General features: G+C 41.1%; 1 protein-coding gene across 5 annotated transcripts in view; it reads left to right on the top strand.

Moving 5' to 3' along the window:
* The window catches only part of NCOA7 (nuclear receptor coactivator 7), a 97,372-nt gene that overhangs the window by 46,240 nt on the left and 31,352 nt on the right, over positions 1 to 19,780 (top strand). For 4 of the 5 annotated variants that reach the window (XM_067293772.1, XM_067293769.1, XM_067293770.1 and 1 more), the window contains exon 4: positions 19,459 to 19,538. In XM_067293772.1, coding sequence (XP_067149873.1) covers positions 19,459 to 19,538 — 80 coding nt within the window. Of the gene's footprint in view, positions 1 to 8,390; positions 8,472 to 19,458; positions 19,539 to 19,780 lie in introns of those variants that run through there. The other variant, XM_067293771.1, reaches the window with a different exon arrangement.

Here is a 19,780-nt window from a genome sequence, read left to right as displayed (position 1 = left end):
TGACACTTTGCTGTACCTTTATGTTTCAGTTTGGCTTCAGACTGCAAAAATGGGGTGAGGAGCATGTGTAAGATGGGGTGAAAAGGGAAAGGAGAATTCTTCTTCCAAAATCAAGATCTCAAACAGAGGAAGGGATTATTTAATTAGCTGTAATTACATGGATAGAATAACAAGGGGTTTGGAATGTCTTATTTATGAGGGTAAAGAGGACTTGATTGGTATTGGCCTGGATGGGAGGTGTCACATAGTTGGTATATTAGCATCATTTGCTGAAACCAGTTAGAAAGGATGAGGTGGACCAGGAACTGGAGAGTTGTCGGTTTCAGATCACCTCTTTTGGAATAAAGAACAAATGATCTTGAATCACAGTGTATCAGTGTTATGGTGTTAATACCTTAAGTTTAAGCTGAGATGTTAATTGGTGCTTACTAGAAACTGTCAGACCATAGAAGGAATGCCTTGTCCACAGACAGGGGAATTTGATCTGAGCAGCAGGTACCAGAAATAATGCTGATAGCAGTTAATTTCTAAAAATTAACTTGAAAATATTTTAATGTTTCTTGAGCTTCCAAAGTGTGGAATCCTGTTTTAAGCCACATCTTGACGGATGAATTCCTATTTAGTGTAGAGCTAAGGTAAAGATGTAAATGAGCAAAATTTATATTACATTGTATGTAATCCTTAGGAATTACCTAACAACATACTACAAGGTGCCTCAAAACCCACAGTTAAGACCGAAGGCTGAGCTGTTTTTAAGTCTGCTGTTAGATTGAAGTGAAGTTTATATGATTTTATAAAACCAAATTGGAAAATTGGGCATTGATAAATTGTTAAACCAATGTAAATTTCAAGTGAGAAATTAGGGAACTGAAATGGGAATGTAAAGAATAGAAGATGCAAACTCTGTCCAGTAACATTAAAGAATTTCTTAACTTCATTAAGAACAAAAGAGAAACTAGAAACAATTTTGGTTCATTATAGTGGTTTAATTTTCAATAATTTTCTGGTTTTGGCCTCTTGGAAGAAGGGAAGAGAGAGGAAAATAGATGATGTATTCACATTCTCTCATGTGAATCTGTCCACTCAAACAGTTAAAAATGATTTAAATAGCTTAATAGAGTGAGTTTTTTGTTTTTTTGTTTTTTTGTTGTTTTTTTTTTTACTGCCAGATCTACTTTTCACGTAGGAGCTTTAAGAGTTGACTGAATAACATTCTTGATCACTTTTTTTCCCCCCAGAAGGCCTTAAAAAAAGGTTGATACAAGATCTGATATACCTTTCTTTAATTTTCAAATAGTCAATCAAGGACTTATTTTTGCTTATATTATAAGCTTATTTTATAAGCATTATGTTGCAGATGTTACATGCTAGTATTTTGTGAGGCCCTCAAGGTTATATTCAAAAACATCAAGAACCCTAAACTTGGGTGGTATCTTCTTTGGGGTAGGATGACTGAACAAGTGCTTCTAGTTCTGAAGGGATCAGTAGCTTGTTCTGTGTGACTTAACACTTTTGTATGTGAAAAAACACCTAATTATCCAATCTGGACAAAGTTGGAAGAACTGTAAACAAAGCAAGTTACCTGTACTGAGTTACGTGAATTGGTTGGTAATTTGAGCACACACAAATTATGTATATTTTGCAACCAGGCTGAAAACAAAGATTTCCAGGATAAGGGGACTAACTCTTAACTCTGAAAAATTACTTGAGCTTATGATGGGAATATTGAACTGAATGTAAACTTGCAGAATGTCTGTTTGATGGAAGGGAATAGTATGGGTGCTTGGAAACTGCATGTAAGGGAATAATGGGGATTATGGTGTGACCGCTCCCGAAACACTGTGTTTAAGTCTGGTGTCCATGATTCTAGGATGCAGAAGCATTAGAGGGGAACTCAGGAACGGCCATGTATTTCAGGCTGGAGCTTCATTCTCTAACAGTGGTCACAACTGGATGTCTGGGAGCAAGATTAAGAATGGGATGAATTTTATGTAATTATCCCCCCTAATGTTCTTCCATCCTCCAACCTTTTTCAGCTGGGAGGGATCTTCTGAGATGCTTGTAGTTTGTGCATATAGGGATTGCTCTTCCAAATGCTTGTCTTGTCTCTGCCTGGGCCTATGTAGATTTCTTGGATCTGCAATATCCTGTGGCAAAGAGTCCACAGGTTTGCTATCATTTGCATGAAGAGCAGCCTCACTCCTGCTAGCTGTGTTCGGTGACCCCTGGTCCTTGTTCTTGAGGGAACTATGAACAGTCAAACCCTACACACCTTCTGCAAGCCTCCTTTAATTTTTGTAGTCTCTCTGCAAAATGCTCTTTCTCCATCATTTGTTTTCTGGGCTGAAGAACTCAGACATGCTTCATGTGGAAGCTTTGCTCATTCTTGTCATCCTTCTCCAAACCTCCAGAAGCTGGGATATTGGAGCAGGGGGTGTTTTTGCTCTTTACTCAGATTCTCTGACTTGATTTACTGTGAAGCTCCATGCAAGCACAGCTGGAGGAGGAAGCAAATGTTTGGGAACAGGAAGAAGCTGTATAGGACTCCTTAAGTTGTAACTTTTATTGAGGAAAAAATCCAGAGCCTTATCCTAAATTACCTGCGTATGTAATTAAAATGTGAGCTTTAGCAGGCTAGGACATGGAGAGAGACAAGTGCAGATAAGAAATCAGAAACGCCTTTTTAAGTGGCACTGATTAATGAGGGGAAAAAATTATGAAGGGTTATGGTGGAATTTCTATCACTGGGGCAAAATACTAGGATTTAATATTTTCTAAAATTTATATTCTACCATAGCAGTTGCTCAAAGTAGGATTTTAACATAGTGAAATCTTGTGAACTTTTTGGCAAAGGTCAGATTAGAGCATGACGTGACTGGTGTTTGATCAGCTAAAGCTAATCTCTGCTGACCAAATGATATGCATTTTCAAGAGCAGTCTGTTTACCTGGGCCTGAATCTTCTGGAAGAGTGAGCACTTACATTGTTAATTATGTTTAAATAGAGACACTTAACAGCTCTGAAAATTGGTCCCTGGAGGAAGGGAGGAGAGTGGTGGAACAATTGGACAGAGCATACAGAGGCTGTGGCGTGTGTATGTGTGCAGGAGGGGAGAAGGAAGCATGTTGGAAGAATAAATGAAGAGTTGTCATATTTCCGGCTGGGATAATGAAGGGAAATAGGTGTACATGGCTAGCGAGTCCTTTGCTTCCAGGATGCACTTGCTAGTCAGTGCATGCACAGCAAATGTGACAAATATGGGTTGGTCTGAACTTCTTGGTGTGTGCCAGCCGCTGGTGCAGTGCGAGGACTGCATCCTGTGCTGCCAGAGAGCGCGTGTCCTGTGCAGGTAACCTGAGTGCGTGCAGGGCACGAGCATCTCATCACGGGTGATTTCAGTGGTGTATCCTGGCCTGGGAGAAAGGATTGGACCTTCTTCCAGCTTTGCTTTTAGATGTTTCCTGGAATAAGATAAATTTCTAGAAAAGTACTTTAAATCCTTGTATCCCGCCTGGGAATTTCTGACTAGACTGAGAACATTGCTGGAAAACCCAGACATATGGTAGGTACCCTGTGAATGAGCTCCTTAAGGCTGCACAGGACCAGCAGAGCTGTCCAGTGGCTTCCACTTGCTTGTACTCTCCTTCTGGGAGGACTGGTAAAACCACACAGACTGGATTCTTCACCCTCTTCCCCTCCCAGACCTCCAGAACCAGCAGTCTGGGCACCTGCAGGGCTATCACCCATGGCACTGGGGTGAATGTCCGTGCCGTAGTCTCACCTCCCTCTTCCATGCAGCCTGGGCATCTCTGCCCACGGAGAAGAAGCAGAATGTATACTTTGTAGTTTCAGGCATGAGGTTTACATTTATAAGATTTAATCTTTTTACAGGAGGAACAGTTCTAACTGTTTCATGATCCAAGTACAAAAGGAACACATGAGACATTTCAAATCAAAGTGTGAATCTTTTAGCCTCCAGACATAGGTAGCTGCATACACTTGTTCTTGGGGATCCTACATAACTTAAGCCTGGTACCCCAAGGCTTTTAATTTTTCTTCTGAAACTGCTTCCTGTATTTTGCTTGAAATACACTGCAGGAAATTAATCTATATACTGTGAAAAGTAGAACTGCTTGGACCTGTGTTTAAATAATCATGCAAGGTTAAGCCAGATCTTTTTTATTTCGTAATGCTCTTGCTCCCAGCTTTCCAAGTTGACATCCCCTAATGTCTCATCAGTCTGTCACTGTGTCGGTGATGTGACTCAGCAGACTACACTTGGGTTCAGTATCTTATATAAGCTGAGTTGCTCTTTTCTGTAGCTCCCAAAGGTCTGTGTAACAATGTGCTGGCAGTCAGCAACGCATCAGATGCCGATGTCATCTTTGTACACAAAAGCAGGTATATATGTTTGTATGTTTAGAGTCTTTCTGATTTTCATGTATGTTTTTAACTTGTAACATCATAATTACCAATGAATAAACAAGGGGTACAGCAGGCTTTTTGAAGAGTTTTTGTCCCTGCATGTTTAAATGGCAGAACCTTCACAGACAAGCTGCTGTGTATTCAAGAAGCAAAGCAAACGAATAAAACAGCATGTGTAGTGTTATTTTGAAATATGCGTAACTTTTGTGATGCCTAAGTAGACATTCTCTCAGCCCTGATCTATTAGCAGATTAGTTTTCTTCATGTTGTGTATTGTATTCTGATTTAATAGATAGATAGTCAGAAGTTTTATAGCAGTAGTGTTGTGATAGATATATTTAGGTTCTGACACTTAACTCGATAGGTTCACTGAGAAGCTATGTGTCAGACCAGAGAGAGAGACCGATGGGCAGCTTCTCTTCCACTCGTCTCCAAAACCCCACTATAAAAACTCCCACGGTGCACTTTATTAAAGAGCTTAAGCCCAGGCTAAGGCCACACTGTTACTGAAGAAGATGTCCTGCCCTTCCTTCTCATCAGCCCAGCTGCATGGTCCCCCTCCCTGCCTTTGCCTCGGGAGTTAAGGAGCTGAAAGCAGAGCTGCTTTTGCTAGGGTTGGTATGTAGCGACCTCTGCCAATGCAAGGCTGGTGGCGGAAGGGAAGGTTGGTGGAATCACCCCTTTTGGCAGCAGCTTTGTCACAGATTGATTTAAGCCTTTTTTGGGGCTGTGTCCAAATCCAGTACTGCTCCAGAGTGGTTGTTAAGTCTTTTCTCAGAGAAGAGCTGTACAGAGTCATATGCATTAAACCTTTGATTGCCAAGGTATTTGTGTTTGAAAAAATTAAATGTATGAAAAGATAGATTCTAAGCACTGTTTAGTCTTATAAGCCTATCTGGTATTTTTCTTAAAAAAAACAACCCAAAACTTAACTTGCAAGATGAAATTACGTTTGGGGATTTTTGTTGGAGGAGGTGTGTGCTGAGAGTGTTTCCTGAGGAAGTTCTTTGCGTTTTCTCATTTCTCCTTCTCCATTTTGTTTCTAAACTTGAATAAATACCAGGAGAGCCCTGAGAAAGACAGTGAGTATGAAAGCTTTCCTTCCTGTACCTGTATCTTTTTTTCAGTAACTGAAAACAGGATGTAGAATTTGCATAAGAATTGGATTCCTGACCACATAGATACCAACTGTCTGAAGGGCTAGTCAAGCACGTGACAGAAAATGAGAAAGACCTTCTGTATCTGATCTAAGGATAAGTGTAGTTCTCTTCTTGCAGTTCCTGGTAATACAGCCTATTTCTGTAGTGTGTTCAAAGATTGATACGTCACCTACACTATGCTTTTTGGTCTGATTTATGAGTTGATGCCACAGACACCCTGCGCGGAATATACATCTTGCAGCTGAGCAGCTTAGCCAGAAAAGCTATTTCACATGCAGTTGATAATGAGAAAAATGGTATCCCAGGGTGCCCCCATCCAAGGCAGCACTTAACAAACTCTTTATTACTGTCTTTATGAAACTGCAAATGTGGATTTTTATTCTTGATTATAAAGAAAATTAGAACATTCATGCAGAAAAAGTGTTAAGTAATTTGTTCTGTTTTTTTCATGTAATTCACCTTGCTAGTTTTTGGGGTGTAGACTTCTCTGACAGTGGTCTTTTAAGTGTGTGATCACTGTTGCAATGTGATAAGATGGCTAAAACCCTCTACTGGCTGATAATCTGGTAAAGCACAAAATTCATCCTGCAACTCCATCTGGCTATATCAGTTCATTCAAGGGGACCTTTCATGCTACACAAATACAAGAGGAGAACTACATGTTTTAGAGGTAGACTCTTAGAAGGGATCTTGGGGTAGATTGAATGATCTTGAACTAGGAATTGGAAGAAGTGAAAAGAGATGATGTGAACAGATTCTAATGTTGAGTCCGCACTTTTATATCAGTAAAGTCAAACTGTGGAAGGGGAGGAGGTTTCTTGATGCTGAGTCTGTGATTGTCTTATGCAAACTGATGCTTCTGTGGAAGGTTGCTTTAGTATTGGTTTGCGTAACACCAATCTGACTAGTGGAGGACTAGAACAGACTGTTGCCAAACAGTGCTGAGCATATAATAACGCAGTTTTGGAGGTTTCTGCCATGTACATACCACACGTTTACCCAGCAGCTTTGTTGAAGCTCGTGCTAAAGTTTCTATTGCTACATCTTTGCTTTGGCTGTTATCTGTGCTTCTGAAGTTAAAGGTAGCTCTTGTGTACTTGTACACTCTGTAATTACTTCCCTGATAGCTGTGGACCTCATAGCCAGTAGCTATTTAATCTGCCCTTAGGTGGTAGGCATCCATTGCTCGCAGGCTGTTCTTTGTGTGGCTTGTTGATAAATGTTTGCTCTGAAGGAGGATAAAGCACTGAGCTGAAGATGTGGTATTTGGCAGCTGAGTACAGTTAATCTAACCTGGCAGTGTCAACACTGAGTAGGACTTTGGTCTGTCTTGTGGATAGCTCAGGTGAATAACATGCCCCCAAGTCCATCTTACAGTGGCTGTCAGTGCTCGGTGAGGTGACAGCAGGGAAAGGCAGTTGTTGAGGGCAAATGGAAACTAGGTCGGTGTGTGGGAACAAGCGTGTCTGATGGAAACGGTGATCACTTCCTATTGTTACAGTTATGTCAGTATTTCACTGTGGCTATCCACGGCCTGAATAAATATATGATTACAAGTACTTCCACAGTAAATCTAGTTATATCACATACAGCAGGGGAGACCACTAGCAAACATTTTCCCATCCCAAATTTTCTGTGGATTTCGTTTAAAATGTTCTTGTCGCACCTAAAGCTTTGTGTAACAAGATCTCCTTTTATTTCACCGCTGCTTTATCTAGATGCAGGAGTGCACAGTAGTGGGTTGGAAGGCTAAAATTATGATCTGTGTTTGCATCCAGGCAGTATCAGTGAGAACTGAGGAGAAGCTTCGGAAAAAAATTTGAATAAGATATATTAGACATAGGACTGATTAGGCAGAGAGAATACAAATAATTGCTCCTTCTTGGGGGAAAGAACAGAGTTAGGACTTGGAACTACCACCCAAGTGCTTTTACATGTGATGTGGGTAGCTTTTTTCAGACGTTCCTGTCCCTCCTCCCATCTCCCCCAGTGCTGACACCAAGCTTGGTTAAATACCACCTTGCCATGGGGAGGGCTGGGCAGGTTGGGATGGAGTGAGAGTTGCCAGCAGTTCATACATCAGTGGAGGATGAGTAGAAACTGAAGCTAGGAAGCTGCTTACTTTTCAAAACGTAGTCAAGAAGTTAAGCTGTCCAAAACCAAGGAATTCAAAACTTCTGTTTGTACAATAATGTAGATACCTCCAACTTGTGCGGTGGTGTATTTTCGAGTAGTGTTGCTCAGTTTACAACCTCACATACGAATGGCTCTCATGATAAAGTGTGGTCCATAAAAGGTATAAAAATGCAGTGTGAAGAGGATTAACTCTGCCATTAGGACACTTAGCTTGCAATTCTATTATGCTTATATTAGCAGTTTATTCATAGATCTAGAGGAGCTGCTTATGTGCTTGAATCTAGTTCTCTACTATAGTAACTGTTTCATATAATTTCTTATAGCTCCATTTTAAAACTTAAGAGGGCTTCCTCCCCTCCTATATCTGCTACTCCTTCTTATTGCTGTCATGTCAACCATCATATTTTGTGCTAAAATTTATTCAGTTTATGCCATCTGTATCTTTCTGGTTGTTCCTCACAATCTTTAAGAGGAATGCACAAGTTCCATATATGAAAGATGGTTTTCTTTTTTAAATTTCTTCCTTAAAGTAGCCCAGGCTAGATAAAGACTAGCTCCCTATGCCTGGTGATTTTAGTTTTCTTAGGCAATGGTTTCATTTTACATATGAGTGATATCAAGACCTTGGTGTTCAACAGTGTGAATTAACACCTTGGTGCCACTGAAAAGGGAGGTATTGTGCTTCTGTCCCTGCTCTGGACTGTACTGTCTCCTCCCCCTGAACTGGCACTGGCGTTCATCTGATCAAAAGGTAAGTTGAGTCAATTCATAAGACCAGCAAAGATTTAAAAAAAAAAGAAATCACTTTTCTTTTTCTGTTGAATTAGTTTTCAGTTTTAATCAGTTGAATTGGCTCACTGTGGGATTAAATGAGAGCCAGAGCCCAAGGTAAAAAGAAGTGGGAGAGGAAAAGGTCCTCTCCCCATTAGTAGCTGTTAAACCAATTTATGAAACCATACCCTTGTGTTTGCCCTGAAGAACTGGCTATCACTTGCTAAATGACATGAGATTCAAGGAATCCAGAGCACAAAAACCATACACTTCTCTGTGGTTTGACTTTTTAAGTCCTTTGAAACTTAAATCCTGCATATCTTTGTATAATTGTACCACATTACACAAACATGGATTTTCTACATTATGAGCAAGTGAGCTATCAAACTGGTCTTCTAGGCCACTGCAATTTTGCTGAGGTCAGGTTGGTAGCTGTATGGGTTTTGTTTCCATTACATTACTTAAACAAAAAATCAAATAGTTTTTGACATCTGCTTCTTTCCTTTTCTTTCAGGTATTTGCATATGGACAAGTTTGGTTCATCCCATAAATGCCTTCTTCTACTTAAGCTGAATTGACTATTGGTCCTGTTTGCTTTTGAGCTCAGAATGTTGTTCGGTAGCTTTTACAGTTGTTTAAAATGCGTTATATATAATTTAATTTAAGAGCCGTCTGCATTTTTTTTTCCCCTGTCCTCTAAGGTATCTACCTAGTATGTAGGGAAAACTACTTTCCCCAGTTTTAGTTTCTTATCCCTCTACCACTTTTATTTCTGCCCTTTGTTTGTGTAGCTGCAGTAAACAAATATAAATTTGGAATAATATGCCTCCTGTAGTTTTCAAGATACCAAAGTGATTTATAATGTGAAGCAAGACTACTTCTGCAGTAAAGTTCTTTGCCCAGTTCCCAAGCTGACAGTCTTGGACAAGTTTCAGAGGTCTGCAGATATACAGCTTGTGTTGAACTTCAAGCATCTGAGCAGTCCCTTTTGGTTTTGACATGGTCTGTTGTCTATGCTTGACAAACATTTTGACATGTATGTTGACATATTGGAAATGTTTTGACAAACGTGTTCCAATATTATAGTGCAGCAGTATGAACTACCACTTGCAATAAATACAAAGTAAAATTTCAAAACACCTAAGTGTAAAATCTTCGGAAGAGATGCAGTTGCTTCAGGGTCCTAAATTGCTCTTGGAAAATTTGACCCAGGCACTTAGAAAATTTTGTCCAAAATGAAGTACCAACTAGTATCTCAACATCACTTACATCTTCTCCAAGAGCAAAGTCTGTGTATGGTTTAGTAACGCAACTCACATCTGTTAGTTTTCTGCTGGGAGGGAGATAAACCTCTCCTTTTTTTGGAGCTAGTGAGCTGTTAAATCAGTTCAGCGTCAGATGTAGCTCAGCCTTGTGAAAGGAGGATTGCACATTTGTGTCTGCAAGAATTTTGCTTAAGAAAGTGGTCCAGTTGTGGCTTGGAATTGTCTTAAGAATCGTGTGAATGATTCCCTAAAATGTGATTAGCAGAAATGAGATTGCTTTTTCTTAGCTGTTTTCCTTTCCCATCTTTAAACATGAATCTCTCTCTGCTTTGAAAAGGTGTTCAGGATAATTATATTTATCTACATCACATTCCCTAGGGGCATACAAAATTATTTCACAAAATTTAAACAACCGTTTAAAAATAACCACAATGTGTGTTAAGGTTCTGCCTCAAATGCAAAAGGGAATGTGATCTGTGTTTCAGTCCACAGAGAGCTGAAGGTGTTTGCTGGTGTAACCAATCCATCTCAGACTAAGGCTACCCAACATCTGCACCACATAATCTGTTTCTCTAGCACAGAAGAAAAGCATGTGTAACCAGCTTACTTCAGGGCAAGGAGGGACAGATAGGGTCTTTGCAGCTGGGAGGGTGAGAAAACTCCATCCAGCTGATACTATCTAATCAAACTCCTGAGCAATTGTTCTTAACCTGTATTTAGCCGCAAAGCCTGATGCTCCTCTGACCTGAAAAGTGGGTTTGTGGTCGAAAAGGCGTCACATTTTTCCACCTATATCAATTGCTTTAACAGAAACCTACTACCTGTCACAACCTTGTTTTGCCTATTTCAGACTACAAGATGACTTCATTTCCTCATGTTCTCTCCTTCCTTCTTCCCCGTGACCCAAAATATTCACACTGCAAATGGGTTGCTTTGCGCCTGGTGCAAAGGTGGGAGAGGTGCTCCCAGAGGAAAGCTCTCTGGGAGAGACCTCCCAGAGAATGGCCCATCTCCTTTTCCTGGGGGTGGATTTCGCAGGAGGTGGAGGCAGAAGCTTGCTGCCCATTGGCTTTCCCCATTAGTAGGGAATGGTTGTGCAGGCTCCATCAACAAAACAGGTGCATCTAGAATGGCTTTCTCTATGGGTTTGCTGCACTTTGATAAACATCACCATGACCTATTTCTTAAGGAGTGATCTCTATCTGCCCAATGTGCAGGTAGTACATCTATTTTCTGTCTGATATGAAGTTATCTGTTGATCTGAATCCTTCCTGTGTCATCAGACTACATGTAGACCACAATGAACACTCCTCCACCCCTACCTTTACTGGACATCCCCACTGCACATCTGCTCTTTTAAGCTTCTCTTCTGACAGTAGTGCTCAATTCAAAGCATTTTCTAGTCACCCCATTCTAGTGCTTTCTTCTGGGTGACATGCCACTTTGGCGACACCCTAGTCTCAGTATGTTCCAACTATTGCCATATTTTTTTTTCCAGATTAGATTAGATTTTTCCAGATTAGATTTAGAGCTAAAGCACTGAACTCCTGGCTGCATCTCACTGTTTTGTTTTGTTTTTTTTCTCAATGTGCAAAATTACTCTCTTGGCAGTTGTAGCATATGAACTGCCTCCCTCTGAAGATTTTTTTTTCCTTTTCCTAAACCTCAGTGACCTTTTTAACTAGATTTTTCTTCCTCCTCTCACTTTTTAGACAAGTTCCCATGAAGGAAACTTGGAATATACATACCTTGCCATCTTCAGCGTGAGAGTTGCTTAGTTCCTTTGTGTCCTTTGCTTGCACCCCCTGCACTGTCCCTGCAGTTCTTCTGTCTCTTGCTCTGTGTCACTCCAGCTGGTCTGTCATGCCTGCTGTGTGAAGTGCCAGCAAAAGAGGACTGTGGCATTGCCCCGGGCAGTGTCTCTTGACAGGGCTGCCCGGTGGGAGGAATCCTGATGGAGAGGCCCTTCTCCATCCCTCAGCTTGAGGGATTCCTGTCAAAACGCAGTGTACAGGCACCTCTACGTGTCCCAGTGCCCCAAAATACCCCACCACCTGAGTGTAGGTGCTGTCTTTCCTCTGACCCTGTGCATGGATGTGAAGCACTAAGAGGCTGTAAGGAAAGGATGTCAAAGGGTACTCTGTTTCATTGACTTTAGTAGTATGGAAAATGATAATTTCACATTTTGGTGCAGCACATTCAAATGATAATAAACTGTATGCCTTTTCAGTTTAAAGGAGAGCAGCTAAAAACACATTTTTGTGAAGGAAGAGGTAGATAACTGGTTAGGAAGGGGATTTAAGTCTCCTGCAAATGTTTGCGATTTTCCATGTAGAAGGGAATATCGATGGCCAAATTCTTATTTACAAATATGTTAAAATATGGTCTCCATTTATAGCAGGAGTTATGGCCTTTTTTATATCCGTTCCCTGAACTGGTTGTGATTTTGTTGTGGGCCTGTATTTTCTGGTGATTTTTTCATTCCTTTAAAAGACTTACCTGAAAAATAGGACAGAATCAGAACCATTTGTTGTTAATGAAAACAGTGGAAAATTGCTCAAGCTGTAGATGTTTCAGAATCACGTGGCTGGGTTTTTATCGCTCTGGGAATTGCTGTTGCCCTTCAGCAGGGGAAGTTTCCATAACTAAGGAGCACAGGTATGGTCATGATGGGTGACAGCTGACTTTGTTTCAGGTGACTCCAGCAGTAGAGAAACAGGAAAACAAAGGAATATGGTGATTCAGTAGAGGAAAAATATGCAGGAATAAAGGTGAAGGCTTGGCAGGAGGGTGTGGGAGAAATGGAAATCAGAACAGAAAAAGAGACACCCAAGATAGCTTCTCTCTCCTTGCAGAATTGTAGCAGACTAATGGGCATATCTGGGCCAGGGGATGTTTCTGTCTAACTCGCTGCCTTTTCCTCAGGGAGGTCTGATCAGGTGCCCAAAAGCTGAAGGCCCCTTTGTGGACATGTGCCCCAACTACTGCCACTGCATCCATTTGGGTGAAGGAAGGAATGGGGTCTCTCACTAGGATGCTGCTGCTGCTGCCTCTGGGTAGCGCTGGGATGCTGAATTTGGTGGGGGATATCCCAGATCTAGCCTCTGTGGTGATGGGGTGCACTCAGGCTTGACAGTAGCTGAAAGAAGGGCCTTTAATAAAAAAAATAATGATTTTATTACACATGCTAGTCAGCAGTTCAGATTGAGAGTAACTAGGAGAGTCAGCAAGATGCCTACAGTGACACAAAATGAAATCAGCATGTATTCAACAACTCTGTGCACAACAGCATTGCTGAAAGCTGTTAAAATGTCAGTCTAGAAAGTAGAGATGGAAAAAAAAAAAAAAGTTCAGATAAACTCATTCATCTTCCCCCTCCCCCTCCCTCCTATACCAGCCAAAGCAGGACTTTCACATTCTTGAGGTTTTCCTGTCTCTCTAGAATGACTTAAATGATGCTTATTGTACTACCTACATCTCTATCACGATAGTCAGTATCAGGCCTCACTCACTGATAAGGAAGATAACTATCCCAAGAAGCTTTATTTGCTTAGTTCCATTATCAGTACTCTTTTTTTTTTTTTAATGATTAGGTTACTGGAAGTGATTGCTACCTCCCCTGAATTTATTTCCTTCCAGATTCTTGCAAGCTACCTTAAGGTTTTCACTGCTTAGTCCTGTTTGGCTAGGCTGTGGCTGCATTTTTTTTTTTATTATTTCTTCTAATAAATCTGTCACAGGGACTTGGGACTGCAATGTCAAAACAGCAGTGAAGTACTCAGTGATGTGGAAAAAGATGAATAGTATCTTACAGTCTTAAGGAAACCATCGTTACATCATAAATTCATGGTTCTTCCACATCTTGAATACTGTATGCAGTTTTCTTCCCTCCATCTCAAAAAGAGGATGTATCAGAAGAAGAAAAAGTACAGTGGAGGACAGCCAGTAGGATCAGAGAGCTAGGAAAGAGTCTAAAGTATGCTAGTGTTAGCCTGAAAAAATGAAGTAACTAAGGGAAGATACAGAGGTCTGTGATGTCAGGAACGGTATGCAGAAAGCAAATAAGGAATGATTTGTTCACCTTTAAAATAACATTACTTAGGGTAGTCAATGAAATTGATCATGTTTAAAGCAAAAGAGAGGAAGTACTACTTTATGTAGTGGATAATGACATTTTGGAGTTCATTGTCATAGGAGAGTGTGGAGGTCAAAAGGGACTGGGCAGGTTAGTGGATGCTTCTTTAGCTAAGGAAATCCTTGATTTCTGGAAGTTAAGGAGGCTAGTCAGGGAAAAGACTGCTTGCTGTATTTGCATCCCGCTGTTACACTTCTCCCTAAGCATTTATTAAGGGTTTATGTAGAAGACAGATGAGAGATGGATTTTTGGTTTTACTGAGTATGGCAGTGCTTCTGTTCTCTTAAGCTACTGGGTTTATTTGCCTGCTGTGGAAAGTAGTCGGTTCTGTGGCCCCCTGTTTACGTCGACATTCCTAGTAGTGTTTCTGATATCAGCCAAACTGATGGTTTGGAAACTGTCTGGTGTGGTTCAGCTGTCACTGCTGGTTTCAGCCGGCAGCAGGTTAGTCCATAAAGTTAATGGTTATAGTATCTTCTTGCACTGGATGTCATATCTCAGTATGAGCAGCCCAAGATTCTGTTAACTCTTCTTGATCTCTTCTGTTCTGTTTATATAGCTATTTACGTAGTTGCAGAGGTGTAATTCTCCTATCATATGTCAAGGTCTCTTAGATGATGCACTGGTTGACCTCTTTATCATGCTCCATCAGTAGCTGCTTTCCAAATTAGTGCTATGCTACTCTTTTTTTTTTTTTTTTTTTTTTTTGGTAAGGTTTCCCATAGCATTGCAAAAAGAAATGTGAACAGTCTACTAGGAAACTGAATTAGATATAAATATATTGATAAGGGCAAAAAAAAAAAATCTATTCTAGTCTTGTCAATCTTTAATAGGCCTGTATTTTCTTGCCTGTTCTCACTTAGCATTCATTTTCATTGCTCATTAATATTACTGTTTTTACATAATTCCTGTTTTATGTTTCTTGAAAATGTAGAGAGGTTCAGTCCACCCACTCCACCCTTTTCTTGCAAATGCAGTGGGATTAAACTTGCATGAACACCTCTTCAGTTCTCAGATTTGTATAACCCCCTGTTCAGCATATGTGCAATGCAGGAAAAACTTGGGAGGCAGAGCCATCAGTCACTGTACCACTAAGCAAATGTTGAAGTTTGAAAGGTAGCCAACTGCTTTTATTTTAAAGCTTGGTATCTCCCCTCCACCCAATTATGTCTGAAAGGAAGGTGGTTCCTGAGAGGCTCAGCCTGGCTAGACTCCATCATGCCTTGGTGTGCTCTGGGTGCCCATGGGACTACCACCAGAGCAAACTGCCTGCAGATCATGTCAGAAAACATTTGGTTTCCTGAAGGAGAAATGAGAGAGGATGAGGGAACTGGACAAATAGTACATTGTGGTGTTCTGCTATCCTTGCTGGGATTTTTCCCAGTAACCGTTTGTGCAGAGTCTCGTTTGTGACCTTTAGCCTAGCTATACATGTATAGTGAATGGATGAGCAGTACCTGTCAGATTTAATGGATTCATTAGAACTTTTTCCTCTGAGGGTCTGATAAGGTTTTTCTTTACAGTTTTAGAGCTTCATATGCATAATTAGAAACAGAGGGAAGTCAATTTCAACTATTTGGAGTGATATGATGTGGTTTGGAATAGTACCCTGTCAAAAAGTTAGAGTCAGTGTAAGGATGGTATCCAGAATACTTTATTGTTGGGATTAAATGAAAAAAAAAGAAGTGTCCAGTTTTGGTAGACAGGTAGATATACAGACTGCAAGGGCTCCTTTTAGACTGTTGTGGATAAGTCTGTAAGGGTTTCCTGACACAGCAGCAGCTGCAGGCATTCTGCTTCCAGGAGACTAAGATATGGCAAATACCTTTTTAGGAGAGGAGAAGGATAGAAGGGAACAGCTTTTGCTGAGAGAGAAAACATGGCTCTCGCTAGCATGAACCTCCTGCCACTGCAACATGTGTGTGGGCGTTGCAGCTCTTCCCTCCTTCCCTTCTATTGCAGACCGCTTCAGAGCATGAAGTACTTAACTCCCAGCCCTCATCCTGCAAGGGAGAGGGGAAACGTGCTTTGCATTTTGGCAATGTAGGAATCAGTTTTGCATTATGTCCTCTGGGAAAAACTTCAGTTTAAAGCAGTAGTTTTAAGAAATATTCATTCTTGCATTGTGCACTGAAAACTCATGAAATTCCAAAAATATGAAGATGGGAGAAGATGACATGAAAGTTGTTACAGGGTTAATTCAGTTAACAAAGATCTTGAAGAAACATTTCTTAGATTTCATAAAAACATCTAAGAATCTTACCCAAAAAACTACTATGTATTGAAATGCAGCCATCATCATTGCTGAAAGTAAATGTGGATATCTTATGAAACATTCCCCATTTTCTTTAAAATGAGTTAAATTGGCAGCACTTGTAATACTTTGACCTGGATATGTAGAAAAATGACATCCTTTTCTGAAATCTCCAACTTGCAGAGGAAAGCTTTCTTTAACTGCTTTATTTCAAATTGACTTTGTTTTAAGAATTTTTTAAACATATTCAAGCATATTTGCATATGCTATTAATACTGCAGTTGTGAAAAACAGCTTACTTTCTTGAACATAAGTGGTGGTTATAGAAGAAAAAAGGGGCCAACTAGCTGTTGGGCATTTATTGACTTTTATGAGCAAAAGAAGCTCTGTAATATATTTGGTAAGAACTTAGTTTGTCCTTTGAAATTTTTTCTTTTTGCTTGTCTGTATAGTTTGGGGTTTTAAATTAAGTATGGCACCTAGCTCATAGTGCTGTGTTGCATCACAGTTGTGTGGGGACTCTACTAAACAAATAGACAGGTCTGTCAGCCAAGAACTAGTGTATTATATGTCTCCTTTCAGCATGGTATTTCAGGTTATAAAATATTATCCAGTGAAATGTTATAAACTCCAAATTTATGCAGCCAAGACAACTGTGAAGACCTGAAAATTAAAGTCTTTTTACAGCAGGAGGGAGGTGAGAGAGGGAGAGAAAAACAGCCCCTCCCAGGTAGGGAGCTGCAGTGTTGAAAGCTAACACATTGCCATAGTATTTAACATGTTGAAAGCCAGCATATTGCCAGTATTTTGGGGTCCTGTTGTGCCACATTGTATCAGCTCTCAGTCACCTCTCCTACCTTCCAAAGACCAAATCTTGAAACTAAAACCCATTATCTAATACCAAACATCCTAGACTCAACAGAGAAACTGTTTACTGCATGCTGGTATTCCTTCCATCCATAACAGATGTAACCTTTTCACATTCAACAGGTATAAATTGTGTGTCTCTCTCTCAATCTGGATTACTTTCCCCCCTCTCCCTCCCCCCTCCCCAAGGTTTTACTGATATATGTTTAGTTAGCTACAAATAACACTATGTGCTGTTTCAGAGCTGAGAAAGAGCTAATATATCTGAAAACTTGTCTGCTTTTTCCAAGTAGACCAACTGATTTAATAGAAGATTGCCTCTATGTATAAACCTTGCCTTGTCTCTCATAATCTAGTGATAGGTCACAGGTATCTTAGGTATTTTGCCTTCATGTTTGTGTTGCATAGTTCTAGTTATCCTGGAGTAACAGAAGAGGTATCTCCAGAGTAGCACAAGGTAGTGTAATTTAGCTCATTCTTAGTTGGAGGAGTTTCTCCTTGCAGGATTGTGTCTGTATCAGCAATTGTACATAAATAATGCATGAGAGCAACATCTGCTATTTGCCATTCCTCTGTCCATCCTGTTGGCATTCTGTTGCTGATGGTTTAATACTGCGTTCCACTAACTGTGGTCATTACCCTGCTTTTCCATCCTTCACCGTAGATTGATTCGACTTTGATTGATCTGAGGAAGATGATGACAATGATGAAAATGCAAATGGTCAGAAAGAGGCAGCAAGAATGCTGACACCAGAAGATTTACTCTGGGTCTTCAGTCTCAGAGATGAAATCTTTGCATAATGCTCTGTTCCATAATGCTAGCAGCAAAAAGCCAGCACCATCCTGATATTCCTGTTCCTACCTCTGTCCTTCATGCCATATGTACTGTCCCTGGGTATTTAAATTGTGTGTATTTAGTCCCTGCATGTCTTCCCCCTCTATTATGCTAAGGGAAAAGTTGCTTTGCTATGTGTCATGTTGCTAACCATGGCACTTCTCAGGGCTGCATCCCTGGCAGGTCATGGGGTATGGCTGCATAACACCTTGATGTGCAGACCAGGCTGAGCTTGTGTGAACCTCTGTTGTCTGAAAGCAGAGTTATCTGACTGTGTAGCTTTAGTCTTTAGAAAATGCTGAGGCAGTCCTCAGCATTAATCTGATTGTGGAAATGAAGGGTCAAGCGTGACATACTTCTGGGCTCCTCCTTTCTTTTTGTATGCATTACAGTTGGGAATACGAGTCCTCATCCTTCTTTTTACTGTCTGCCTCTTGCTCTTTGGCAGTAGCAAAGGTTGCAGCAAACTCTGAATGTGAGCCAGAAGCCTTGTGTTACCCTTCCCTGTCCTTTCTTCCCTGACGTTCTTCCGCTTTGGACCCTGGGATCAGTTCCCTCAGGAGGGCAGCGTCTCCCCTTTTTTGACCCCTGGCATTCCATTTGCTAGGCCCAGCTGTGCTGTTCCTTCTTGCTTCTCCCCATCTCAGCCAGGCTGCAGGATCCTGCCGGGAGGCAGCAGGGACCGCTCCTCCGCCCTTTCCAAAGCAGGGAGGCAGCAGGGACCTCTCCTCTGCCCTTTCCAAAGCAGCCGGCTGTGAGGGGCAGCAGGGCCGTCAGCTGGCCTGGCATGGCGCATGGGTCCACAATGCGTGGCCTCGCTGCTCCCCGGCCCCGCTCCTGGGGCTGGGGCTGCATGCCACCCTCACCTCCCCCAGGTATGCAAGGCTGGGGGGCAAGCCCTGCAGGGGCCGCGGGGCTGGGATTGCTTGCAGGGAGCTGGGGCCAGTGGGGCAGGGGGATCTTCACTGATCCATGCCTTTGCTTACCTTCTGCCAAGGTAAGAATTAAAAATAACTACCCTGCTCATGCTGCTGGTCCTGCAAGGGTTCAGCAGGTGCAATGAGTTTTGCATATGTTAAATGATGGAAAATGTCTTCTCAACAGTATGCCTTGTGTGTGTGCGTTTGCAGAACTCTTGGTGTATTTGGAACTTTAGGGTTTAAGATAGCATTTAAATATGAAGTACTGATGGTGAAATGGTGATTAACCAGTGTATGCTGTGGTCATACTGATGCAGGGTCAGTGCATATATTTGTGTGCTGGTTTCTGTCTGAGCATTGATAGCAGCTCATTGCAGCGGGTACTTACATTCAACGGCTGAACTGTGTAGTGATCATGCAGAAAAACATGGGAGCAGTTCTGTATTGATACAGTAGCATGGGTAAATTATTCTTTCAGAGTTTCTGAATGATTATTAAATCTGCTGTACTTGATGAAATTTTGTTGGTCTTGCAATGCAATTTCAGGGCCTAACAAGTATTTTTAACATGTCCTCGTGTTCCTGTTCACAGATGTAGTTTGCACAAGCTGTAAATCTCCTTTGAAACATGCTGATAGATGAATGTATTGAAAGTTAATTGCTTGAATGATTTTTTTTTTCCCCCTCTATAGATGACAATCAAAACAAAACCAATGAAAAGAAGGAGAAGAAAATGGTTTCTCAGAAACCTCACGGCACCATAGAATATACTGTGAGTATTGGTGTGTCATTTGTTCGCTTCTTCTTTTCAAAAGTGGAGTTGTTGAGGTTGATAGACAAAATGACACAAAACTGAAAACACCAAATGAATACTGATTGTAATTTGTTTGTATCTCAGTAGGGATTGTTCCAAATATCCTTGGGTGAAGAGAGCTAGGCTGAAATCCAGGAACCACTGTTCAGCCTGGGTGTTCTGCCTCTCCTCACAATTGCCTGTCCTATTTTTACTTCTGC

This window comes from Apteryx mantelli, chromosome 3, assembly GCF_036417845.1.
Source record: "Apteryx mantelli isolate bAptMan1 chromosome 3, bAptMan1.hap1, whole genome shotgun sequence".
NCBI classification, from domain to species: Eukaryota; Metazoa; Chordata; class Aves; order Apterygiformes; family Apterygidae; genus Apteryx; species Apteryx mantelli.
Note: the sequence above shows the minus strand (reverse complement) of the source record. Positions and strands in the feature narration are given on the sequence as shown.